The sequence below is a fragment of the Primulina huaijiensis genome, chromosome 7 (genome assembly GCF_012295235.1).
Source record: "Primulina huaijiensis isolate GDHJ02 chromosome 7, ASM1229523v2, whole genome shotgun sequence".
Classification (NCBI taxonomy): Eukaryota; Viridiplantae; Streptophyta; class Magnoliopsida; order Lamiales; family Gesneriaceae; genus Primulina; species Primulina huaijiensis.
The window spans coordinates 19,257,091-19,282,628 of NC_133312.1; the positions used below are offsets into that span (position 1 = coordinate 19,257,091).

General features: G+C 35.1%; 1 protein-coding gene and 1 pseudogene across 4 annotated transcripts; both read left to right on the forward strand.

The window, feature by feature from the left end:
* Positions 1 to 464: 464 nt before the first annotated feature.
* LOC140981666 (E3 SUMO-protein ligase MMS21-like) lies at positions 465 to 12,724 on the forward strand (annotated as a pseudogene).
* A 594-nt stretch (positions 12,725 to 13,318) lies between these two features.
* LOC140980194 (uncharacterized) lies at positions 13,319 to 16,506 on the forward strand. 4 transcript variants are annotated; one of them, XM_073445901.1, is made up of 5 exons: positions 13,319 to 13,762; positions 14,102 to 14,320; positions 15,653 to 15,678; positions 15,755 to 16,200; positions 16,277 to 16,506. In XM_073445901.1, exons 1-4 carry the CDS (start codon positions 13,382 to 13,384, stop codon positions 15,975 to 15,977), a joined length of 849 nt encoding a protein of 282 aa, XP_073302002.1. In that variant the 5' UTR covers positions 13,319 to 13,381; the 3' UTR covers positions 15,978 to 16,200; positions 16,277 to 16,506. The 4 variants fall into 4 exon arrangements, with proteins under 4 accessions (XP_073302002.1, XP_073302003.1, XP_073302004.1 ...); XM_073445902.1 differs by having other exon boundaries at positions 15,755 to 16,195; XM_073445903.1 differs by having other exon boundaries at positions 15,755 to 16,057.
* Positions 16,507 to 25,538: the final 9,032 nt, after the last annotated feature.

The following is a 25,538-nucleotide window of genomic DNA, read 5'->3' on the forward strand; positions in this document are numbered from 1 at the left end:
GGTTAAAAACAATTCATTCATAATTTTTGAAAAACCCTAGCCTCCACTCTTATTTGTGATTTTAGAAAATCACAAGCTTTTTCTTCTCAAAATTTTCGGCCATATCAAAAGATTTTTTTGGTTTGAGTCGCCTCTCGAATTTTTGATCTCCAACAATAAATCCTTCTATACTTTCTAGTGCAAGTTAGAAGAGGAACAAGTAACTAGTCGTGGACCGGATTAGGAGATTGAAGAAAGAAGATTTGAAGAACGTACGTGGGATTTACAAAAAGAGCTACGTTCGCTTATACCGGCGTAGTTAGAGCCAAGTGAAAATTGTTCACCAAAAGTAAAAGTTTTAAACATCCTATATATGTTTAATTAAAATCATACGAGTGTCCAAATATATCTTGAATGTAAAGATCTAAAAATTTTTTAAAACTTCCGCTGCGTTTTGAGCACGAGAAAACCGAGATCCAAAAGTAATGACAAGCAAAGAGTGCAATCTTCTAAATGTTACTTGCCCATTGACCGGAAAGCCTGTCATTGAACTAAAAGATCATGTTCGAAGGTGTTCTTTTTCTCTAACTTTGTGATAAATTAGCTTTCTCGGTTTAGAAAACCTTTAGCAGAGAATAAAAACCAATCATCAGCAGTAACAATTTATATGATGTTTTTGAAAAAAATGTGCTTTTGTTATCCAGCTACTTCATGGAAGTTTTTTGAAATACTTCTCCAAGTTTTGTTCACCCAATTTCAATACCTACTTCTTGACAAAAAAGAAGTTAAAGTGGCTGCTTATGCTTACCTAATTTTATTTTAAAGATATAACTGTTGGACACCGTATTCTCGCACCCAAGACGCAGCGGAAGTTTAAAAATTTTGTTCTTGGGCGTCGTGTGTTCAAAACATACATAGGGCATTCAGAATTATACCTTTGTGTTTATTACGCTGGACTCCAAACCATTCCGGTGTTTATGCGGATATAGCGCTTCTTGTAATTCCCTACGAACGGCTTGCCTCTTTTGATCGCCTAATTAGATCCACGATCGAAGACTGTGTTCCTCGCTTGGTTTGCACTAGAAAATCCAAACGATTTCTTCGTTGAGACTGGAGCCTCCGAATTTCCAAAATCCAGAGACGGCGGTGGAAGAAGGGATCACATGGCCGGAATTTTCCCAAATCTTTTTAAAGTATGGCCGAGAGCTCCATGAATCAAAATCATGGTTTTTATGTTAATTAATTCTTAATAAATCATTAACAAATATTATAGATTCTTAATCCATAATTAAGCAAATCTAATATGCTTTTGGCCAACAATTTTCTTCCAAATTTCAAGATGGTGGCCGATACAAGTGTATGCAATTGGGGAATGAATTTTGTGGATTTTATGGAATAAAATCTCTCTTGAATTATGCCTTCTTATGATGTATTTATAGAGTGAGACTCCTAATCTAATTAGGAGTCTCTCTCCCACAAGGACTCTGTTAATTACATTATATTTAAACTTCCATATAATTAATATATAATGTATTTATTAACATTTAATAATACATGACATAATAATATCATATACACATAATTTATATCACCATATAAAATATATACATGTATATGTATATTAAATTAAATAACAATTATTTAATTTATAAACTAACTCCTTGGTTAATTTAATTCTAGACTCCTCTAGAATATTTATGGGAATTTGTGCATGTTAATAGTCACAACTACTAGCACAATCATTTAATTAGTAAATTCAAAATTCACCAAAAAAATGATTCCGAACTCATTGTAACCCCGATCGATGATCCGAGAGTGCCGATGTATCAAAGATACAAATCTTGTTCATATAATGAAAATCGAAAATTTCGAAGATCCAAATTTTCACTTACCATATTGGGCAGCTACCAGTTTTAGTGAACTCCTTCACAAAACTGGCAGTTCCACTCTCCTTTCCTTATTTAGCAATCATGCTAACTTTCACTTCTTCCATCCTATGGAATCAGCTCATAAACTCCTTTATTAGCTTCATGTTTGATCTCCATCAAACTATAGTCGCCAAATTCCAACTCCTTGAAATTTGACTATCTCAACGGGAACACAGAATCCGATACTTGTGTGACCCTCAATGCTTCAGGGATACAGCTAGCCGTGGGTTCACATCTCCACGTGATTCAGAATAACATTTATTCTTATTCGGGTTTACCCTAGTTAACCCCATTCTTTTCATCCACTCCTTGATCAAGAATGTCAGAACTCATTTCTGATTGCATCCATCGGATCATGGTAAGAGTGTCTAGTAGCATCGCCCCATGATCCCCTAGGTCTCACTGATAGTGCCTACAAGAACCTTTAGTCATGGTTAGCTTACAGTACGATCTCTTCAACACATATATCCCGATCGAATCTGCAACCATTGGTATATCGAGAGTTGCAAATGAATCCGATAACGATGTGATTTATCTTTGAGTATTAATAGTGACATGATACGTGCAACTAGGAAAACACCTTTCCCTAAAGCACATTTCTTGCTCTGGCCAGAGACTCCTTGCACTATTAACTCATCAGATCACATAAGATATCTTCATCCGTAGGCGAACGGTAAATCTCCGACTACAATGCATTTGCTCCTACGTATTTCGAAACTACACCCAACCTCGCCACCTGATGATCCTCGATGGAGTCGGTAAACGGATCAAAGTGCATGCTAGTACGTATAGCCCCTACATTGTCCCGGGTCAAAGGACTAATGGTGTACAACCATAACTGCGGACTATTCCGCTCGATAAGTGAGAACCACTTGGACAGTCCGCGGGAGGGTTGTTCAGTGCATCATCACATGATCACTCATCTGTGTTAATGGACATCTCCATGCCCTTGCCAATGAAACATGGCGTTTACATCACAGATGCTAGTCTCAAGCTCGAGCGACCTATATCCTTGTTTTAGGTAGCTGAATCGACTAGGAACCTGTTTAGAATATACGGTACACTTCCTAATGAGTTTCATGATCTTACGTTGCAACGCAGACCTCATGGTACCTATTGCATATTCAAGGACTTTATCTATGCAGCTTGCATGTGTATACAGATAAAGTATAATACCATAATCGAATAAAATCGTAAAATATTATTAAAATAAAGATTGTTTTACATTAGAGTCAATAAAGCCCGAGCCACAAGTTGGCTTGCCGGGCACCTACCCTAACAATCTCCCACTTGCCCTATAGCCAACTACCCATAGATCTCAGACCCATTGCTTCGTGATGCTTCTCAAAAAATGGTCCTGGCTGGGGCTTCGTTAGTGGATCAGCAACGTTCTCTGCGGAGGCGACTCTCTCAACCGAAATGTCTCATCTTCCCACAATCTCCCGGATTATGTGGAACTTCCTCAGTATATGTTTGGATCGCTGATGAGACCTCGGTTCCTTTGCTTGCGCAATGGCACCGGTGTTGTCACAGTAGACCGGGACTGGATCAACTGTTTGAGGAATGACGCCCAACTCTCGGATGAAATTCCTCATCCAAACACCCTCCTTTGCTGCAGCCGATGCAGCTATGTATTCGGCCTCAGTGGTTGAATCCGCTGTGGTATCTTGCTTGGAACTATTCCAAGAGACAGCACCACCATTGAGCTTGAATACAAATCCAGAGGTCGATTTCGAATCATCCACATCTGATTGGAAGCTAGAATCAATGTAGCATTCCAATTTTAGTTCTCCACTCCCGTATACCAAGAACAAATTCTTAGTTCTTCTCAAGTATTTAAGAATGTTCTTTACTGCGTTCCAATGCAGTAGATCGGGATTCGACTTATATAGGCTTGCAACACTCAGTGCATATGCAATATCAGGTCGAGTAGATATCATACCATACATAATACTGCCTATGGCAGACGCATATGGAATGCGACTCATGGTTTCTATCTCTTCATCAGTCTTAGAACACATAGACTTGGATAGATTCACCCCATGAGACATTGGGAGATATCCTCTCATGGACTCTTCCATAGATAATCTCTTCAGTATGATATCGATATATGTCACTACAAGAAAAAAGGCCTACGACAACGATTTTTCTCCGTTGTTGTAGGCCTTTTAAAACCGTTGTTAGAAGCCCTGTGGTTAAAGGGTGTGCTCAAAGACAACGGCGAAAAACCGTTGTCGTAGACGTCTAAAGATGACGGTGAAAAACCGTTGTCGTAGGTATATAAAACCGTTGTTAAAGGTCCTGTGGCTAAAGAATTCGCTAAAAGACAACGGTTTTGGAGTGTTGTGGTAGTTACAATTTGCGACGGTTGTTTAAAAACCGTCGCCAATTAATTTGCGACGGAAATCATCGTTAACCGTCGCTAAAATTAGCGACGGTCGTAATTAAAATGGTCGCTAAAGAGCGACGGTTTTATACACCGTCGCTAAATTTAGCGACGGTATTTTTTAAATTTCGTCGCTAATATTAGCGACGGTATTTTATGCTTTCCGTCGCTATTTTTTTCAGTAAAATAAAAAAAAATTTCACTTTTAATATTTTAATAAATATATAAAAAAACTAACAATGCTAATTATATTCTTGATTTACTGTCGAAAATACTATATTCCTGATTTTAAAAATTTATTAAACTTTATAGAGAAAAACGAAATTAAAATTGTGTAAAGGAGAAAAATTTTAAGTGTTGTGAAGTGGTATGGTAGAAAATGGACTGAGGGTGGGGGTATTTATAGACAGTTTGCGACGGTTTTGACTTGAACCGTCGCCATTAGCGACGGTTATTTTTTAACTGTCGCCGATTTAAAATTAGCGACGTTTTTACAAGAACTGTGGCTTTATTTAGCAACGGTTATAATAAACCATCGCTAAATATAGCGACGGTTAAATATAAACTGTCGCTAATTATAGATCGGCGATGGTTTACCAAAACAGTCGCTAAACTTAGTAACGGTTATACAAAAACCGTCGCTAAATTTAGCGACTGTTTTCGTAAATTCGTCGCTATATCTACATCGACGACAGTTTTACTTAAAACCGTCGCTAATTTTAGCGACGGGTGTACTTAAACCGTCGCAATATTTAAATTAGCGACGGTATAGTATAACCGTCGCTAATTTTAGCTACAGATTTTACTTAAACCGTCGCAAAATCTAATATTGACAACAAAATTTGTCGAAAAACCAGTTGAAAGACAACGGTTTTTTAAAAACTGTTGTCGTAGCTTGAAGAGAAACTCTAATAGACAACAGTTTAAAAACCGTTGTCGTAGCCCCAAAAAAAAACGCTCAACGACAACGGTTTTTACCGTCGCTAATTTTAGCTACAGATTTTACTTAAACCGTAACAAAATCTAATATTGACAACAAAATTTGTCGAAAAACCAGTTGAAAGACAACGGTTTTTTAAAAACCGTTGTCGTAGCTTGAAGAGAAACTCTAATAGACAACAGTTTAAAAACCGTTGTCGTAGCCCCAAAAAAAAACGCTCAACGACAACGGTTTACAACAGTTTTTAAAAACCGTTGTCGTAGATATATCAAAGACAACGGTTTTAAAGAAACTGTTGTCTTTGAGCGGATTTTTTTAGGCTACGACAACGGTTTTTGTTAAAACCGTTGTTCAAAGTAAAAAGACAACGGTTTTTGTTAAATCCGTTGTCTTTGATGTGTTGTTAAATACGATTTTTCTTGTAGTGTGTGGATTGGGTTAGCCCTAGCATTCTTTTGATCTATCCCTATAGATCTGTATTCCTAATACATATGATGCTTCACCCATATCCTTCATGGAGAACTTACCAGCTAATCATACTTTAGCTGACTGCAACATCCCTACGTCATTCCCAATGAGTAGTATGTTATCAACATAAAGCACTAGGAATGTCAGTGCACTCCCACTAATCTTTTTGTATACACAAGGTTCCTCGGGATTTTTGGCATAATCAAACTCTTTGATAGTGTTGTCAAATATGAGGTTCCAGCTCATTGATGCCTGTTTGAGTCCATAAATAGATATCTGAAGTTTGCATACTATATGCTCACTTCCTACTGATGTGAATCCTTCAGGTTGAGACATGTAAATCTCTTCTTTAATTTCCCATTAAGGAACGCTGTCTTCACATCCATCTGCCATATTTCATAGTCATACCATGCTGCTATGGCTAGCAGTATCCTTATGGACTTGAATATTGCGAGTGGAGAAAAGGTTTCCTCATAGTCAACACCTTGTCTTTGAGTATACCCTTTTGCTACCAATCTAGCTTTGAAGGTCACCACCTTCCCATCCGCTCCAAGTTTTTTTTTGTAAATTCATTTGCATCCTATGAGAACAATTCCCTCAGGTTGATCTACTAAGGACCATACTTGGTTCGAATACATGGAGTACATATCGGATTGCATGGCTTTAAGCCATTTAGATGAATCAGCATCAAACAATGCTTCCTTGAAATTTCTTAGATCGCATCCAGGAATGAGCTCACCTTGACCCTCTTCAAGAAGCAAGCTCAGCCTTTTAGGCGGCCTTGAGATCCTTTCGGATATCCTAGGAGCTTGTGTTTCTTTGATTGGCTGTTGGGGTGTGGTTCTACTATTTCTGTAATGGGTAGCTCTCAAATCTCATCGAGTTCTATCATCCGGCCTTTTCTATCTAATAGAAACTCCTTTTCCAAGAAGGTGGCATTCGTTGAAACAACCCCTTTGTTTCACTAGGATAAATAGAAGTAGTATCGAACAGAGTTATTTGGATATCTCACAAAGTAGCACAAATTGGCTCTACTATCCAATTTGTCTCCCACTATCTGCTTCACGTAAACAGGGCATCCCCATATTCTTAGGTAAGAATATTTGGGCGACTTTCCCATCCATATCTCATATGGAATTTTATTCACTGCCTTTGTATGGACTTGATTCAACAACCTTGCCGCTGTTTCAAGCGCATATCCCCAAAGGGATGGCGGCAACTCAGTGAATCCCATCATCGATCGAACCATGTCCATCTCGTCCGATTACAACGTTCTGACACACCATACAACTGGGGTGTGGCAGACGGAATTTACTGTGAGAGAATCTCATTCTCTTTAAGGTAGTCTTTAAACTCAGTACTCGAGTATTCTCCACCTCGATCTAATCGTAGTATTTTTATACTTTTTCTTAACTGTTTCTTTACTTCTGTTCTGAATTCTTTGAACTTTTCAAAGGCTGAACTTGTATTTCATCAAATACACATACCCAAACATCGAATGGTCATCGGTAAAGGTAATGAAGTAGGAATTGCCAAATTTCGTGCTAACACTTAGCGGGCCACACATATCTGTATGAATCAAATCCAACAGATCATGTTCACGTTCTACTTTCTCTAGGAAAGGGGCCTTGGTCATTTTTCCTTTCAGACAGGACTCACACGTCTCTTAGAGAGTTTATGTCTGACGAGTCAAACAGACCCTCTCCCACTAGCTTGTGGATCCTTCCTCGGGAAATATGTCCTAGCCTAACGTGCCACAAATGTGCTTGGTTTAGACTATCTTGTTTTCTTTTGGTTGTTGTTGAAATTGTATTAACTTGGACATTCACTTATCATTGCCAAAACATTTTTGGCCCAAATAATTTCTTATGTCCAGACTTTTTGCAGTGAAGAAAATATGTTCTGACTTATCGGGCTTTGTCAAATTCTAGGCCCACCACCTTCTCAATAGGCCTAATCATACTTACACCATGCTCATTGGCAAGAGCCCCATCTTACATGCGTGTAGTCATGTGTTCTTTGAAAGTGGTGTGCATCATTATGCGAGTTTCATGCACTATGCAACTCTTGCATTAGTATTCGAATGTCAACAACATTCAATATTTTCTCAAAACTGTCTCTACAGTTCATTTGACATAGAAGTGAGCATATTACCCTTCAGCTTGCATACTATGGTCCCACCATCTTGCACGCTTTGTCAGTTCAGCAAGACTGACATTAGTGTGTATGTTCTCCGAACTTAGAACAATTTTCCTAGCCAATCTTGAAGATTAGTGTTTGGTTAGCTTGTTTTAATAATTGAAATGGATCGCGTGACGAAATCATAAATATACTGATATGGAAACAGAATAAAAATTACTGATTATTTTAAAATATTTTGTAAGACGTAAAATATGGACTTTTGTTTTTACGAATTGCCTCCCACTATTTTGACATTTTCACCACCCTCTGATGAAAAACGGGAAATCCAATTTCCTTAGTGAGTATTCAAGGCCCAATTGTGAAATCATGATCCCGAATAATATCAGCCAATCATAACTTCCAAAAGGTAGAGCCCAATTACAACCCCTTGCAACCCTTACGTAATTTTGCCTCACGTTTGAGGAGGGTCCAATAATATGATCCCCTTTCTCTTCACGTGTCGAGCCCGTCCCATCAATGTTGAACCTTAATGGACGGTCGCCATGAGATCCCCCAATAATATGAGCCGAAGTCATGGGAGTTTCACGTAATTCACATCAAATATGTCAATGGAAGTCACAGCTTTCCGGCTTCCAGCCTCCCCAATAATATGAGCCAGACACTGATCACGGGTAGCGTTCATCATGCAACCACCGTTGATGGAAGGCAAAGAATTATTAAACTTTCTTTTAATTATCCTTTTAATGGGCTTGATTTAAATTTTGGATCTCATCCAAAATGAGAGATTTTAATTTTTAAAAATTTGTCTCATCATTAGTTTTAAATCTCGTGTCATGATTGTTTGTATGATTGCCGGATTCATGCAACTCTTGTTATTATTATATAATAACGCACATACTGATTATTTATAATATATCACATACATCATAAATAATAATAAAGGATGATCGATAACCGAGAGCTAATTGATCCGTACGAGCCACATACGGATCCATGGCCATAACCTAGGTAAATGCAGGGATGCAAATGCAATATTACATAAGCTTCCAATATTTTACATGTCTTCGATCTCCAAAACTCCTTCCGAGGATCGGGCCCACCGTCTTCAAATCTTGATCTCCCACTAATTCTAATATTTACATTAAATATCCATGGCACATTGGGATACAAATTTAGGGGGTGAGAACGGACCATAAACCAGGTCCACTTTTAATTATCAAATAATCAAAAATTACAACACATAAAATATCCTAACATACACCTAGCAAATTGGTCATGGCTCTCGATCATCATTTTAACATATAATATCATATATTATATAAATCCGATAATATCACATATTATCAATAAATCGCGTATCTCGCAAATTATTACTAACCGCCATAATTATCAAATTAAATAAACACTTTTATTTAATTTCAAAAAATTAAATTTCTTGTAAAACACCTTTTACCATAAATAATTAAAATCATATTTTAATTATTTATTTTGTAAGAAATTGATTTTATAAAAATTATTGCAGGGGTAAAATCGTCTGTATTTTCATAAAATATCAATTTAACCCAAAATTTAAAAAAAATCTGAAAATTGCCCCTAGGCCCGAACAATTCAAGCCCACAACCCAGCGCGGGGCTCGAGACGTTCCCTGACACCCGTCCACGCCGCCCGCCCTGTGCCCGATCCGATCGAGCGCTGGCGGGCGCGCTGTGCACTGGCCGCGCGCACAGGTGCGCAGGTACGTGCCCGCGCGCTGGGCGCCTGCCGTGCGGTTCCTGCGCGCGCGCCCTGTGCGCCCGCCACGTGGCTGCTGCGCGCGCGTCTGCCCGGAACAGTTCCGGGCAGACGCGAAAATTTTTTTATTTTATTTTTCAAAAACTGATTTTTCAGAAATAATTTTAGGGGCGTTTTTCATAAAAATTCTTACGCGGTTAGAAATAATAAACTCAACACAATTTAATTAAAACACACGATTGAGAATAACCGGGCTCTGATACCACTGTTGGACATCGTATTCTCGCAACCAAGACGCAGCGGAAGTTTAAAAATTTTGTTCTTGGGCGTCGTTTGTTGAAAACATACATAGGGCGTTCAGAATTATACCTTTGCGTTTATTACGCTGGACCCAAACCATTCCGATGTTTAGGCGGATATAGCGCTTCTTATAATTCTCTACAAACGGCTTGTCTCCTTTGATCGTCTAATTAGGTCCACGATCGAAGATTGTGTTCCTCGCTTGGTTTGCACTAGAAAATCCAAACGATTTCTTCGTTGAGACTGGAGCCTCCGAATTTCCAAAATCCAGAGACGGCGGTGGAAGAAGGGATCACATGGCCGAAATTTTCCCAAATCTTTTTAAAGTATGGCCGAGAGCTCCATGAATCAAAATCATGGTTTTTATGTTAATTAATTCTTAATAAATCATTAACAAATATTATAGATTCTTAATCCATAATTAAGCAAATCTAATATGCTTTTGGCCAACAATTTTCTTCCAAATTTCAAGATGGTGGCCGAGACATGTGTATGCAATTGGGGAAGGAATTTTGTGGATTTTATGGAATAAAATCTCTCTTGAATTATGCCTTCTTATGGTGTATTTATAGAGTGAGACTCCTAATCTAATTAGGAGTCTCTCTCCCACAAGGACTCTATTAATTTCATTATATTTAAACTCCCATATAATTAATATATAATGTATTTATTAACATTTAATAATACATGACATAATAATATCATATACACATAATTTATATCACCATATAAAATATATACATGTATATGTATATTAAATTAAATAACAATTATTTAATTTATAAACTAACTCCTTGGTTAATTTAATTCTAGACTCCTCTAGAATATTTATGGAAATTTGTGCATGTTAGTAGTCACCACTACTAGCACAATCATTTAATTAGTAAATTCAAAATTCACCAAAAAAATGATTCCGAACTCATTGTAACCCCGATCGACGATCCGAGAGTGCCGATGTACCAAGGATACAAATCTTGTTCATATAATGAAAATCGAAAATTTCAAAGATCCAAATTTTCACTTACCATATTGGGCAGCTGCCAGTTTTAGTGAACTCTTTCACAAAACAGGAAGTTCCACTCTCCTTTCCTTATTTAGCAATCATGCTAACTTTCACTTCTTCCATCCTATGGAATCAGCTCATAAACTCCTTTATAAGCTTCATGTTTGATCTCCATCAAACTATAGTCGCCAAATTACAACTCCTTGAAATTTGACTATCTCAACGGGAACACAGAATCCGATACTTGTGTGACCCTCAATGGTTCAGGGATACAGCTAGTTGTGGGTTCACATCTCCATGTGATTCAGAATAACATTTATTCTTATTCGGGTTTACCCTTGTTAACCCCATTCTTTTCATCAACTCCTTGATCAAGAATGTCAGAACTCATTTCTGATTGCACCCATCAGATCATGGTAAGAGCGTCTAGTAGCATCGCCCCATGATCCCCTAGGTATCACTGATAGTGCCTACAAGAACTTTTAGTCATGGTTAGCGTACAGTACGGTCCCTTCAACACATATATCCCGATCGAATCTGTAACCATTGGTATATCGAGAGTTTCATATGAATCCGATAACGATGTGATTTATCTTTGAGTATTAATAGCGACAAGGTATGTGCAACTAGGAAAACACATTTCCCTAAAGCACATTTCTTGCTCTGGCCAGAGACTCCTTGCACTATTAACTCATCAGATCATATAAGATATCTTCATCCGTAAGCGAACGGTGAATCCCCGACTACAATGCATTTGCTCCTACGTATTTCGAAACTACACCCAACCTCGCCACCTGATGACCCTCGATGGAGTCGGTAAACGGATCAAAGTGCATGCTAGTACGTATAGCCCCTACATTGTCCCGGGTCAAAGGACTAATGGTGTACAACCATAACTGCGGACTATTCCACTCGATAAGTGAGAACCACTTGGACAGTCTGCTGGAGGGTTGTTCAGTGCATCATTACATGATCACCCATCTGTGTTAATGGACATCTCCATGCCCTTGCCAATGAAACATGGCGTTTACACATATGCTAGTCTCAAGCTCGAGCGACCTTTATCCTTGTTTTAGGCAGCTGAATCGACTAGGAACCTGTTTAGAATATACGGTGCACTTCCTAATGAGTTTCATGATCTTACGTTGCGACGCAGACCTCATGGTACCTATTTCATATTCAAAGACTTTATCTATGCAGCTTGCATGGGTATACAGATAAAGTATAATACCATAATCGAATAAAATCGTAAAATATTATTAAAATAAAGATTGTTTTATATTAGAGTCAATAAAGCCCGAGCCACAAGTTGGCTTGCCGGACACCTACTCTAACAATAACGTACTGTTTTTCTGTTGGTTGTAACGCACTGCCACAAGGGCCCATTAAATTCTTGGTTATCATCCAGCGAAACCTAAAAACTTATTCTATATGCACTGAATTACTTCTTGTCAAGAAAAACACACACCAACATGTTTGATTTGATTTTTTTCTTTCTTGCAGCATGGACTGCAAGCACATATATATGAAAAAGAGGCTATCCTGCGCCACATAAGGTCCAGCGATTCACCGGGTCGATGTCCCGTGACAGGTATTTTGTTTGTCATTATTAGTTATAAAGTATTCATAAAACCGTGGCGAAAGAAAACTCATTGAGTTTTGTCCCATGCAATGTGATAATTTCTCGTTTGTTTCAGGATACCCTAAACCATTGTGGGAAAATAGCGTGGCATGTGATCCACTTCTTCCTCTAGAAATTGAAATTTGCGTTCAATGAAGTGATGAACAAACAATCTACGAGGGCTGATACGATAGAAGATTTCAGTCTCCTCGATGATGAAGATTAACTCATCTCTACTCTAACCCTAATGTCAATTTTGAAAAACTTCTTACCTGCAAATCTTACATGCTTTGTGGAATTACGAAAAATCATCGTTCGGTTATGTATGGTTAAATAACACATCAAAATGTAGATGCGTGTGCATGCTCTATGTATGGTGCTCTCTTATTGGTTCGAGTGTCAACAATAATATTTTATGTATAGCGGTAGAAGCTCGGTCTTAGAATACTAAAAAAATTCAATTTATACATATTTGCTTAAAATTGAAATGAAACCAATTTAGTTCATAAATTATTGGTAATTATTAAATCAGATAATTGTTAATAAAATAATAAATTATTTCCTAGATTATTTAACCTTATTTAAGTACATTGCAAAAAAGAGAGGAGTAAGTCTTTGGAATTTATAAAGATTATAGACTAACCACTAAAAAATAACAGTAGTGTGACATTATTCATATAATAATCGAGTAATTTTTAATAGTTTATATAATAATTTAATATGAATTTTCAAATTTTACCCGCAAAAGCATCAATCGTACTTGTACCACAGAAATCTGGTCGTCATACCATTTCACGATAATGTGCCATAATCTATCGAATGAAGCAAATTTGTCATCAGTTGAATAGCTAAATAGATAATCCTCTGTCCAACCGCCTGCCAAATGTGGCAGCCTCAACTGCAACTCCACCGCTTCTCCGCCGCCTTCTTCCCCCTCTCACCTCCTCCATTGCCGTTTATTCGTCCTCCTCAATTTCCTTCCAGACCCACCAAACCCAATCATCACTATTCACGCTGCTCTGCCCACAAGACATGGCTTGCCCAGCTCTCTGAAGTACTCACCGCCGCTACAACTGCAGACACACCCCTTTTGGCGCCGACGGTGGAGGGTCCCGTCGAGTTACCTCCCTCAGTTCCTTCCATTTTTAATACCACTGATGACCCCACCCTTCTCCAGACAGCAACCAGTGTCTTCCTCACCGGTGCCATGACCGTTTTTCTCTTCAGATCCCTCCGCCGCCGCGCTCAGCGTGCCAAAGAAATGGTAATTCATTCGTTGTTCTTCTAGTTGTCCTCGTCTTTTCCGTACGGCGTTGCTTTGATTTGGGCTAGAATGAATCAAACTCACCTTCAAGTTCCATAAGTTTTTGTGCGCATTTCTTCGATGCTAAGCCTTGAATTTTAGAAACCGTGGAATCGTTTTCAGACTGAAAAGTTTCTGTTGGAAGTTGTCATTTTCTTTGAAAATTGCTTATCCTCTATTCGCGTCTACATTTTTATCACAAATAATAATCTGTTCTCATTTCTCAACTTTAATGCGTCCATCTTGTAGAATTTGCAAATCAAGCCTTTGTTTTATCAATCACGGTTAATTTTATTTCAGAAATTTCGGTCATCGGGGACAAATAAATCTTTGAAGGAGGAGGCTGTAGATAGCTTGAAATCAATGTCTTTATCTCCAGTTACAGCCAAGTCTCCCCCTTCACCTGTTCAAGCCTTTCTAGGTGCATTAACAGCTGCTGTGATTGCGACAATTCTTTACAAGTTTACGACAACTATCGAAGCTTCTCTAAATCGCCAAACACTTTCGGATAACTACTCGGTTTGTTCTCTATTTAAGTTGTGCTAATTAAAGGAAAAAACTCTTGCATATACCAAGTCTAGCATTTGTTCCTTCTCAAGGTGGCGTGAGTTAAGCCTAATCGTACGTTTTTCTGAAATTTTGTTTGATGAATAATGTTGGTTCTGTTTAAGGCCATTGCTCCAAGAAAGATGCTTGATGTGGTGTACACAGGAATGTCCCAATTAACTTGTGTTTTGCGCAAAATCAAGTCAGCTTGTATCAGATTGTAGTTAAGGTCATCTCCAATCCACTGCACTACATTCTCCACTAAAATCATCTCCAACCACATTGCACTACATTTTACACTACAATAAAATATTCCAAGAATATTCTTTTTCTTTTCAATATTAATATTTCTGTTTTATGTTAATTATTTATAATTTGATAATATAATGATAATTAAATATTATAATTTATATATTAAAATATATATATTTAAATATTTTAATTTATATATTAAAATTTGAATTAATTATTTCATATTAACAACATAATTATTTGATTTCCGTACAATTATTTAATACAAACTATATTTTAATAAAATCAAAATATCATTGAAAAAAAATCAAAATATCATTGAAAAAACACGTTCATTTGATATTAAATTAATAATACAACAAAAATACAATATTAAATATTCGAATTACTATATTGTTCCCATAAATGCTCGATTAATGTATTCCGTGTTCGTAATTTGTACCATTTTAACGCATTATTAATTTAATCTGTGTTTTTTTTATTTTTTATTTTTACACTTAATTAATTTCTAATCAGAATATTAAAAATTTTATAATTAAAATTTCAAAAAATATTAATTAATTAAATATTAAACACTTATATTAAATTAATCAAATTAAAAACTAAAAAAAATTTAAAAAAAAATTGTGGAGCAGCTTGTAGAGCTGCTCCAGTCTAGCGCCAGTTTTGGTGCTGGATTGGAGTGAAATATCATGGCACCACAATGGTGTGGCACCAATGTGGTGCCATGATTGGAGATGGTCTAATAACTTCATCATGTTATTGGCAGTTGGATGTGTTGTGTAGATAAATTCCATGACGTTTAGTTATTTAATAGTCAATTATGGTAGTGTGGTGTAAACGTATTGAATATGTCGAATTCTAGTCATTTTTCCATATCTGAGTTCGAGCTTCAAAATGCTCAAAACTAAAAAATGTAATGTTTTGGGCTCTATTTAAAATTCGAATTCGAGTTCGATTTGTTTGGTTTGATTTTTGTTATCGAACTTCATTAGGATTTTGCAAAATTTATCGTCCAATGCACTGATGTTAAAAATTTTAACCATTTTTCAGGTCCGCCAGATAACCGTAACTATAAGGTAAATCTTGTAACTTGCTAGCAAGTTTGTTCCCTAGTTATAGTGGGCTTATTATCTTTCTTCATCAATCCTGCAGAACTATAATAAATGGAATGTGTTACCTTGCTACTTTTGTCTTTGGGGCCAATGCTCTTGGATTATTCCTCTATTCGGGGCAACTTGCTTTCAATTCCTTTATGGAAGGTGATAGTGACGGAGGAAATGAACCTTCAAGCTTGTCTGATCCACCGTTGGGTGATGCAGAGACTTCTGGAACAGCCAGTTCTAATGGGGATCAGAATTCTGACGACACAGAGTAGTGGAGAATGGAAAATGGATCAAGGAGATCGATCTAATCATTTTTTATTTTGTAAACATGTAGCAACACACTCTTGACGAGGTAACGATCTTTACACAATATAAATTCACGTGTTCTATAGCTTATGCCGAGTAATCTTCCAATTTCATATGCGAACAAATTGTCGTGGATTTATGTTTGAGGAACGGAATTTGGATAATTCGAGATTAAGACACAATAGTTAGGTGTAAATATTGTTTTTCGTCCATTTTGTTTTTTTTCCATGTCCATGCCTTAACCATTGTTTCATTTGGGTGATAGACATCTTCTGGTGTCCCAAAGTTGTTGAGGTGGTCATGTGAAGACAGGCTTCTGAGTTCAAAGATGAGACACATCGATATGGAAAGCATTTTTAGGACTTACTCTGCATGGAATCCAATATGTATAGATCCTGAATGCATATGAGGAACATGAATTAATATTAATTTTGAAACAAGAATCTGGAAATTTGGACCAAATGCTTGAAGTTGCACTAAAGTATGTAGTTAATAGTTATGCATAGTTTGGTACACTTGATAGGATAAACATGTGATATATAATATAAAGATAAGTTAATGATAAATAAGAGGTAGGATATTATATTTAATGTTTGGTATAATTTTAATAACAGTGATTAAATTTATATATTAGATTGTAATGACAAAATTATTCTTATCATAATAAATTTTATAATTTCAAAATTGTTGCTTGAGTTCATATTTCTTATCTGTTCATACGCTGACAGTGCTTACATGATTTATTTATTTTTACCTAATTTTATATATTATATAATATGATAATTGAGCCATTGATTTTGTTAGTCAAGTCAAATATCAATTTTTAAGGTTAATCGAGTGATATTAATAATTTTATTGAGATTTATAAAAATCATTTATATAATTATCTCAAGTTCATTTATATAATTATCATATTATATAATATATATAAATAAATAAAAATATTTATTTGATGGGACGGTGAAATGAGAGAACGATAAGGCTTAAGATTTTTATAGATTGAGGGCAATTAAGTCATTTGTGTTTTTTATCATTAAATTAAAATTATCACATCTCATAAAAGGGATATTTTATCATTGTATAAAATTATTTATCATGGGCCCATGGTATTATCATGAACTTTCTAAAAAGGTACCAAACGTGGGATAAAGAAGATTATTTATCAATCCCTCTCGTATCCATTTATCAAACTATACCTTATAGTATGACTCATACTCAAGAACTTCATCACCATATTTCGATTGTTGTGATGCATATGCAACTACACATGAAGGTCATAGTGAAATGCTTTTGTGATCTGTTGATGAGCAGCATTTTCACGGATTCGGGAGACGTGTATACCACTCCACCATAGTGAGTGTTTGACAAAAATTATACATAATATGCTTGAGGCTGGTCCACGACCCAGCAGACCATGTCTGAGATATGGTCCAACTTCAAAGCCAGCAACTACTTAAACCAGACTAAATCAAGGTAGTCAAGTATCTTCATGACGCGACGTCATATCATATCTATAACGGATCTCAATAACAAACGGACTCAAAATGATATATTCAGTGGTATTGATGCGTCTAACTAAAAAAATGTGTGTGGATAAAAGAAATATTTTATTTTATTTTGCACATCAATTTTCTACTGATAATATGTAAGTTCGCATATAATATCACATAAATCAACAAACAACAAATAAAATTATACACATGATTTTTTTGAGGATTTAAATTACTGATAAATTGATTCAAGCACGTAGAGATCAGTTAATTTCACGATGTCTGACAGAGATATATGTACTTTCGCTACCAGTCTTTCTTCGAAATGATGCATTTTTTCCACTAGAAAGATACATATGATATGTCATTCAACATCAAAATTGGTACGATTATGTGATACAAAGACTAAAAATTTTCAATTTTAATCAACTTTATAAATATCTAATGAATCTAATAGAACTCAAATGAGTCAAACAAGAATGCAATATATGATCTCCATATCATCATAAGACCACATGTCAAAAAGATATACCACACTATCTGAAGAAAATTTTAAAAAAACCGACCAGTTATAGCTCCGTAAAATCCCATAATTGTCGCTCATCATAAACAATGCTATCATACAGTCGACATAATATAAACATGTGTTACCAAAATATTTTATTTTATGCATGACCAATTGATGATGTACATATAAATTCATGTAGTGTCATATTTTTGTTGGTCCCAGATACGATATCTTGAGATAAAACTATGAAAATCAAGTATAAAACTGGACACCGAGATTTACGTGAAAAACCACTAAAACTTATTATGGTAAAAATCATGGGCAAAATGAAAATAATTCTACTATAATATTTATGGGTTACAACCTCTTACTATGTTTTCATTCAGCAGTAAAACCTACACCATCAAACCCTAACCCTAAACCTAAACTCAGCCGCCCCCTCCCTCTCATTCAGCAGCATTCTCTCGGCCATTTCTAGTAGTCATTCTCGATTTTCTCTTTAGCTTTCAAAGAAAAATCTTCCCCCGCCTCTCCGATGCGCGTTCTTCGCAAAGGCCTTCAAGTTTTCGAGCACATAAACGTTAAGGCACGTCATGTATATCTTTTTCTCATCATTTACACCATTTATATGCTGATGTATATGTATTTCCATGGAGAATGCTTTGATTTATCTTGTGGTATCATTTTTGCAAGGTTTGACATGATATATGCATATCCTTTGTTCAAAACTCACGTTTTTTGTTACCTCGTTGCAAGGGGCTGCCGTGTAAGGGTCCTAGGGGGTTGTTCACGTCGAGGATGAAGGGGTCACCAGGCTGGAGTCGAGACTTGGTTGTGTTTGATGGAGGTCGAGGGGTTGGTGAGGCGGCTAAGGGTCTCGATACCTCCGAGCCTTGGGCGTGCATGGTGTGTCGGCGTGCTTAGAGTTAGTCCAATGGGGGTCCTATGTGATCGGTCATGGTCCTAGGGTGTCTAGCTAGGGTCCGGTCTTGGTGGTTTGGGGCACGGGTCGAAGGGTTAGTGCTAATAGTCGATTAAGGTGAAGGGGAGCTGCATTCCAGCAACTTTCCGAGGCTGTTCGAAGGTCTTAAGTGGTCTAGTCTAAGTAGTTTAGGGTCTGGTGGGGCACGGTGGGGTCATGGTTTAAGGTTGGGAAAGATTTGGCTAAATTTCGGCTTAATTCGGGTTAAAACCGGGACCTCGGTCCAAGTTTTAAAACGAATCGTATAAGTTTTGTAACGGGCTTGAGTTTACGTCTAAGAAATGCTTATTATTATGTTTGAGATGTTTTAAGGAGTTTGGTAGGCTTCGGGTCAAAATTTTGAGGTCCAGGAGTAAAATGGTCAATTAGGGTTTCCAGGGACAAAATGATCATTTTTGCACCCGAGTCGAGTTTTTAGTCCTGACAGAGCCCTGAACACAATTTGACATGTTTTAAACGTTTATGTTATCTTGGATACGACTTTTTATGTAAATATGAAAATTACGTATATGCGTGATTTTAAGAGAAATTTATGTATATGCATGATTTTATAAGTGCTAAATACGATGACATGTTTTTGAAGGAAGGGAGTTGGTTGTGACTAATACGAGTACGATAATACGATGATATATAAGGCCAAGCTCAATGGATGGGTAATACTGTCGCTAATGTCCCCATCACCGGGTATCGCGGTTACACGTAGATGGATTCATCGCCTAATACGATGATACGAAAGTCACAGCTAATGAACGGAATTCAAATTAAGCAAACTAACATGTATATGTTGAGATATGTTATGAAAATGTTTATGCTTTGACAGGTCATGATTATGCTTACATATTTTTAAGATCACGAAACGTATTTTAATTACGGTACTTTTCACTGTTGCGTATTATGTATATGTATTTTTTATAATGTTATAGGTGTGTTGAGTCTTTAGACTCACTAGGTGTGAATGATGCAGGTGAACTTATTGATCAGGAGATTGGAGGTGCCGAAAACTGAGTAGGCATAGTTGGATGTGCGCACGCGAACCCGAAGACCGTATTTTTCGCACATCATGTTTATGAGATAGGAGTGAATTGGATATTTTTATACGCATTCGTTTTATATGTTGTTGGTTGTTAAGATTTTTGCATATAATTAATCTTGATCCTGGGTTCGGATCTATATTATTTGATAAAATTCTCCTCTTCAAACAGTTAATTACTCAATAATAATAATTTTGTATGTTTGAAAGAATTTACCTATACTTTGATACCATATCTGGCCCAGTAAAAATCAATCATTAAAATCAACACATATGAGGGTATTTTTGTCATTTTTATTATTTTAGGGAGTTGAAACATAGTTTTTTGAGCGTAAAGAATTAGGATAAATTTATATTTGGATTTGAGGATTTATCTTAAATTTACCCCCTTAGAAATATAAATTTACCAAAGAAATTTTGTTCTTCAAACCCCTCACCATAATTTTCTTCATTTACAAAAAAGTTTTCTCGTTTTGTTTGTAATCATAGCATTTATTTCTATAGATATAGAAAAAATATAAATAGATTAAAATCCTAACAGAACATAAAGCGTCTCAAAATTTATATTTAACAACAAAATATTATAACTTTACCTCAAAAGCTAACTCTAATTTACGATCAAAAAATGACATGGTGATTGATTTTATTCATTAATTCAGAGATTGAAAAATATATTAACTGACGTACGTGTAAGTTGGTCAGCCGCAACAAAAACGACTGAAATCAATTCAACAAAATATATGAGGTTTTGCATAACTATTAGCTCTGGTACTATATTAAAACTGTTCTTCGTGGAAGTTCAAACTCAATAACTCATAGAAGACAACTTATAATCAGTGTTCTAAAAAGCCCGCTTAAACTTGAAGATACAAGACTTTGACAAAATAAAACAATAAGGCTCCGTTTGGTACGTGTGATGAGATAAGTAAATGATTAGTAATTAGAGTGATTAAAAAATAAGAGATATAGATTAATAGTATGGTGTTTGGTATGATTTTAAAATGATTGATTANTTATATTTATTAAAATTAATTTAAATATATTTATCAGAAATATATTTGAAAATATTACGGTAATCATTAAACAAAATAAATTAGAATTTAATAAATATTTATTTATATAAAAAATTTAATTAACAAGATTAGAAATTTATAAAAATTTAATTTAAGATAGATTTACATTACAATTTATTTTCTTTAAAATGATTAAAAATAATAAAAATATATGAAATTAATTTATAAAAAAAATATAATAAAAATTTAAATATTATATTAATTATTAAATTTTCACTAATTTTAATTTTCATATTATATTGAAGAAAACAATTCAAGGGTATTATGGTTAATATATAATCTTATCATTATCAATATTCAAAAATTATATATTATCACACCTTTGAGGAAGGATATTTAATCACACAAATAACATAAATAGTGAGGGCTTCCAATCATAATCAAGGACTTTCATGTTAAATTAAAAATAAACCAAAAATGAGATAAGAGATGATTATTTAATAATCATTATCTTATCATTACTACCAAACATAGCCTAAAATCATAGACAGACAAAATATAGGATAATTTGGGTTTACTTGAAATATTGTACAATTAACTTTTCATTTGAGGATAAATTAAACAGAAATATGCACATGCAACGCATGTACGTTAACAACTTGGCTCATCTTCCAGCATTTTTTGTCGACCATTTCTTATTTAGGGGACTCTATTTATGATTTGAAATATAAAAAATGTTGTTTGGAAGTTTCAAAACAAGTAGGGTATAGCTGGCTCCTCTCCCACGTGAAATAATCCCAATCCTGACGGATACAATTGGGAATTTTTTGGGATTATAATTATTAACCATAAATTAAACAGAAATATACACAATCATGGACAGCGACATTAGCTGATACGTTGAGTGAGAATCTTGTTTTTTTGTTAATTAGTCATTATTTGTATCTTGAACATGAATTCTCCATTGCACATGCAAAGTCAATTAATGGCATACAATATTCACATAATAAATGTGTAAACAAATCAAACTGATTCTGTAAATTTATCTACATAGATTTATGGTCGTCTTTCAATTGCTTTTAGTGCAATAATTTCATTTTTTCTATTTTTGTTAGAGCACGTGTCCAACGAACCAACTTGTGACATTGCTTTATTGACTTTTATGTGAAAACAATATTTATTTTGATAATATTTTACCGTTTTATTCAATTATGATATTTATTTTATCTGTATATCTATGCAAACTGCATAGATAAAGTATTTGAATATACAAGGTACCATAAGGTATGTCTCGCAATGTAAGATCAAGAAACTCATTAAAAAGCATATCATATATTCTAAACAAGTTCCTAATCCATTCAACCACAAAAAATAAAGATAAATGTCGATTGAGTTTGAGCTTGATACTAACATATGTGATGTAAACGTCATATTTCATTGGTAATGAAATGAAAATGTCCATTCATAAAGATGAGTGATCAAATGATGATGCAATAAACAACCATCTCTCGGACTATCCAAGTGATTATCACTTATCGAGTGAAATAGTCATCGGTTATGGTTGAACACCATTAGTCATTTGATCAGGGACAACGTGAAAACTCTACGTATTAGTATGTACTTTGATAAGTTTACCGACTCCGTTGAGGATCATCAGATGGCGAGATTGGATATAGTTTCGAAATACATAAGAGCAAAATGCATTGTAGTTGAGGATTCACCGCTCACCTACGGGTGTGGATATCCTATATGATCTGATGAGTTAATAGTGCAAGAAATTTCTGGCCAGAATAAGACATGTGTATTTTGAAAGTTGTTCCATCAGTTGCACATATCATGCCACTTCTATTACTCAAAGATATATCACATTGTTATCAAATTCATTTGCAACTCTAGATATACTAATGATTGAATATTCAATCGTGATATATGAGTTGAAAGGGCCGTACTGTATGCTGACAATAACTTAAGGTCTTTGCCAGCACTATCAGTGATACCTAGGAGGTCATGGGGCAATGCTACTAGAGCCTCTTACTATGATCCGATAGGTGCAATCAGACTTGAGTTATGACGTTCTTGATCAAGGGTTTGATGAAAATAATAAAACTAGTTAGGGTAAACCTGAATAAGAATAAATGTTATTATGAATCACAATGAAGTTGTGAACTCACTACTAGCTGCATCCCTATACCATTTAGAGTCACACAACTATCGGATTTTGTGTTCATATTGAGATAGTCAAATTCAAGGAGATGAATTTGGCGATTATAGTTTGATGTAGATCAAACACATTGCTTATAAAAGAGTTTATAAGTTGATTCTATGTAATAAAAGATGTGAAAGTTATCTTAACAACTAATTAAGTGAGGAGAGTGTGACTGCCTATTTTAGTGAAGGAGTTCACAAAACTAGCAGGTGCCAAAAATGAATCAGTGGAAAATTTTGTCTTTCGAGATTTTCATTTTCATTATACAAACGAGATTTGTACCCTCAACACATAGACGCTGTATAATCGTCGATCGGGGTTATATTGAGTTCATAAATATTTATTTAGTAAATTTAGAACGTACTAATTAAATAATAAATTAGTAATAGTGAATATCAATTACAAAATTCTCATGAAATATTCTAGAAAAATCTAGAATTGATTAATTAATTAATTGAATAATGAAATAAAAAATTTTTAATTTAAATCATATATATATCTCTGTGTGTGTGTGTGTGTGTGTCTATATATATATATACATGGATATATATTGTTAGGATCGATTGAAGGGTCAAAATTTTTAGAAGGGAGGTTGAATAAACATTTTAAGATTTTTGACTCTTTTCGAAATAGTGAATCAGTTTAGTGATAAACTGAGTTCAAGAATCTTGTTGTCAATATCAGTCACTTAACTAGTTTAAGTGCAGAAATAAACTAACTGATAGATTGAATACTCAAAGAATAACTGAAATAATGAACACAAAGATTTTATGGATGTTCGGAGGCTTCGAATGTTCTTATGTCACCCCTTCTATTACAAGGATATGTTTTTCACTAAAAGACTTTGATTAATTACAGAAGTTGTAATAACCCACTTCAGTTTAGACTTAAACACTTCAAACTGAAACTTATATTTCTTCTTTCTTAGCACAACTGATCTTAGAAGATCGAATACAACAGTCTAAAGTGCTAGTACTTTAGCTCAGATGATAGTCTGAAAGCTATGAATATTTATGTGAAGTGCGCGCTTTCATGTTTAACAAAGGATCTAATATTGTTCTTAACAAAATGCACTCTATGATGTTTTTTACCCTTGTTTTTCTTCTTTTCCGGTCTATATCTCTTCTGAAGTTGCCTATAATTATAATATCGACGACGTTCAGCCTTTGTTGAGGATTGTGCTACTGAACCGGATCCACTACTGGATCTAGGGTTCAGATGAGTTTTCCTCTCATGTTTAATATAACCAAGACCAAAATGCCCGTCTTTTTTCATCTGATTTATATGTTTCTCAACTTTAACATTAGGTTCATTATTTTCATAAGCCGTACTAGATTTAACAAAGTAGATATATTTTTCTTTGCACATATTCAGTTTTGGCTGAGTACTAGTTTCAAAAGTGCTTTCATGGTTACTGAATCCAAGCATTTTTGTCTTCGGATTGCTTTTGTAGCTCTTGCATCTTTTCTAATGAAACAGAAAACTTATTACATGTATTTAACAGTAGCGACAACTTCTAATTTTCAATTAGTATTGCCTGGTAATCATCATTCACTCTTTTATTTTCAGTCTTTAACTTAATCAAATCAACTTTAAGATCATTACTCCTCTTGTAGATAATTTGACTTATTTACTTGATCACTTATGTAAGGTTTAGAAATTCGAACGACGTAACATGACTGCATGTAAATCTAGAGTTTTATTTAAAATGTGTATTTAACTATTGTAATGCATTAAATACATGATTGTGGCATGAATACGTGTTTTATTTCATGGTTCATTAAGATTGCATGTTATAGGGCTTTTAGTAGTATTTCATGTTCGAACGAGGAACAGAGACCGGTGACAGTTAAAGAAAAATGTTTTTATTAAATAATTATTTTTAATTATTTAATATATGGTGTATAAATGTGAGATTTTTGAAAATGGACCTTTGTAGGGTATTTTTACTCATCGAGTCATATTTTAAACTGGTATGCAATTTTTAGCAATTCAGAGGACTTTTTGAGGGTTCGGACAATATTTTCAAAAAACGTACTTAAACGATATATTTTACGAGAGTGTTTTTGGACTTAATGGGACTACTTTAATATATAATGGGCCTAAAATCCTTCGCAACCTCATTCAAACCCTAATCTCCCCACTCCCATTAGTCGGCCGCCTTTATCCACCTTCAGTTGCAGATTTTCGAAAAATTCAGCAGCTCCCCACTCGACTTTTCTCAAGTTTTTTTCAAAAGAACTCTTCCCCATCCTTCCAGTGCCTGTTCTACGCGATTGTCTCAAGGTTTTAGAGCGT

Excerpts from the sequence above, each read along its gene's own strand:
- LOC140980194 (XM_073445901.1), top strand. The coding sequence starts at position 13,382 with ATGTGGCAGCCTCAACTGCAACTCCACCGCTTCTCCGCCGCCTTCTTC. Across the intron at positions 13,763-14,101 it reads CTCAGCGTGCCAAAGAAATG|AAATTTCGGTCATCGGGGAC; the intron begins GTAATTCATTCG and ends ATTTTATTTCAG. Across the intron at positions 15,679-15,754 it reads CAGATAACCGTAACTATAAG|AACTATAATAAATGGAATGT; the intron begins GTAAATCTTGTA and ends TCAATCCTGCAG.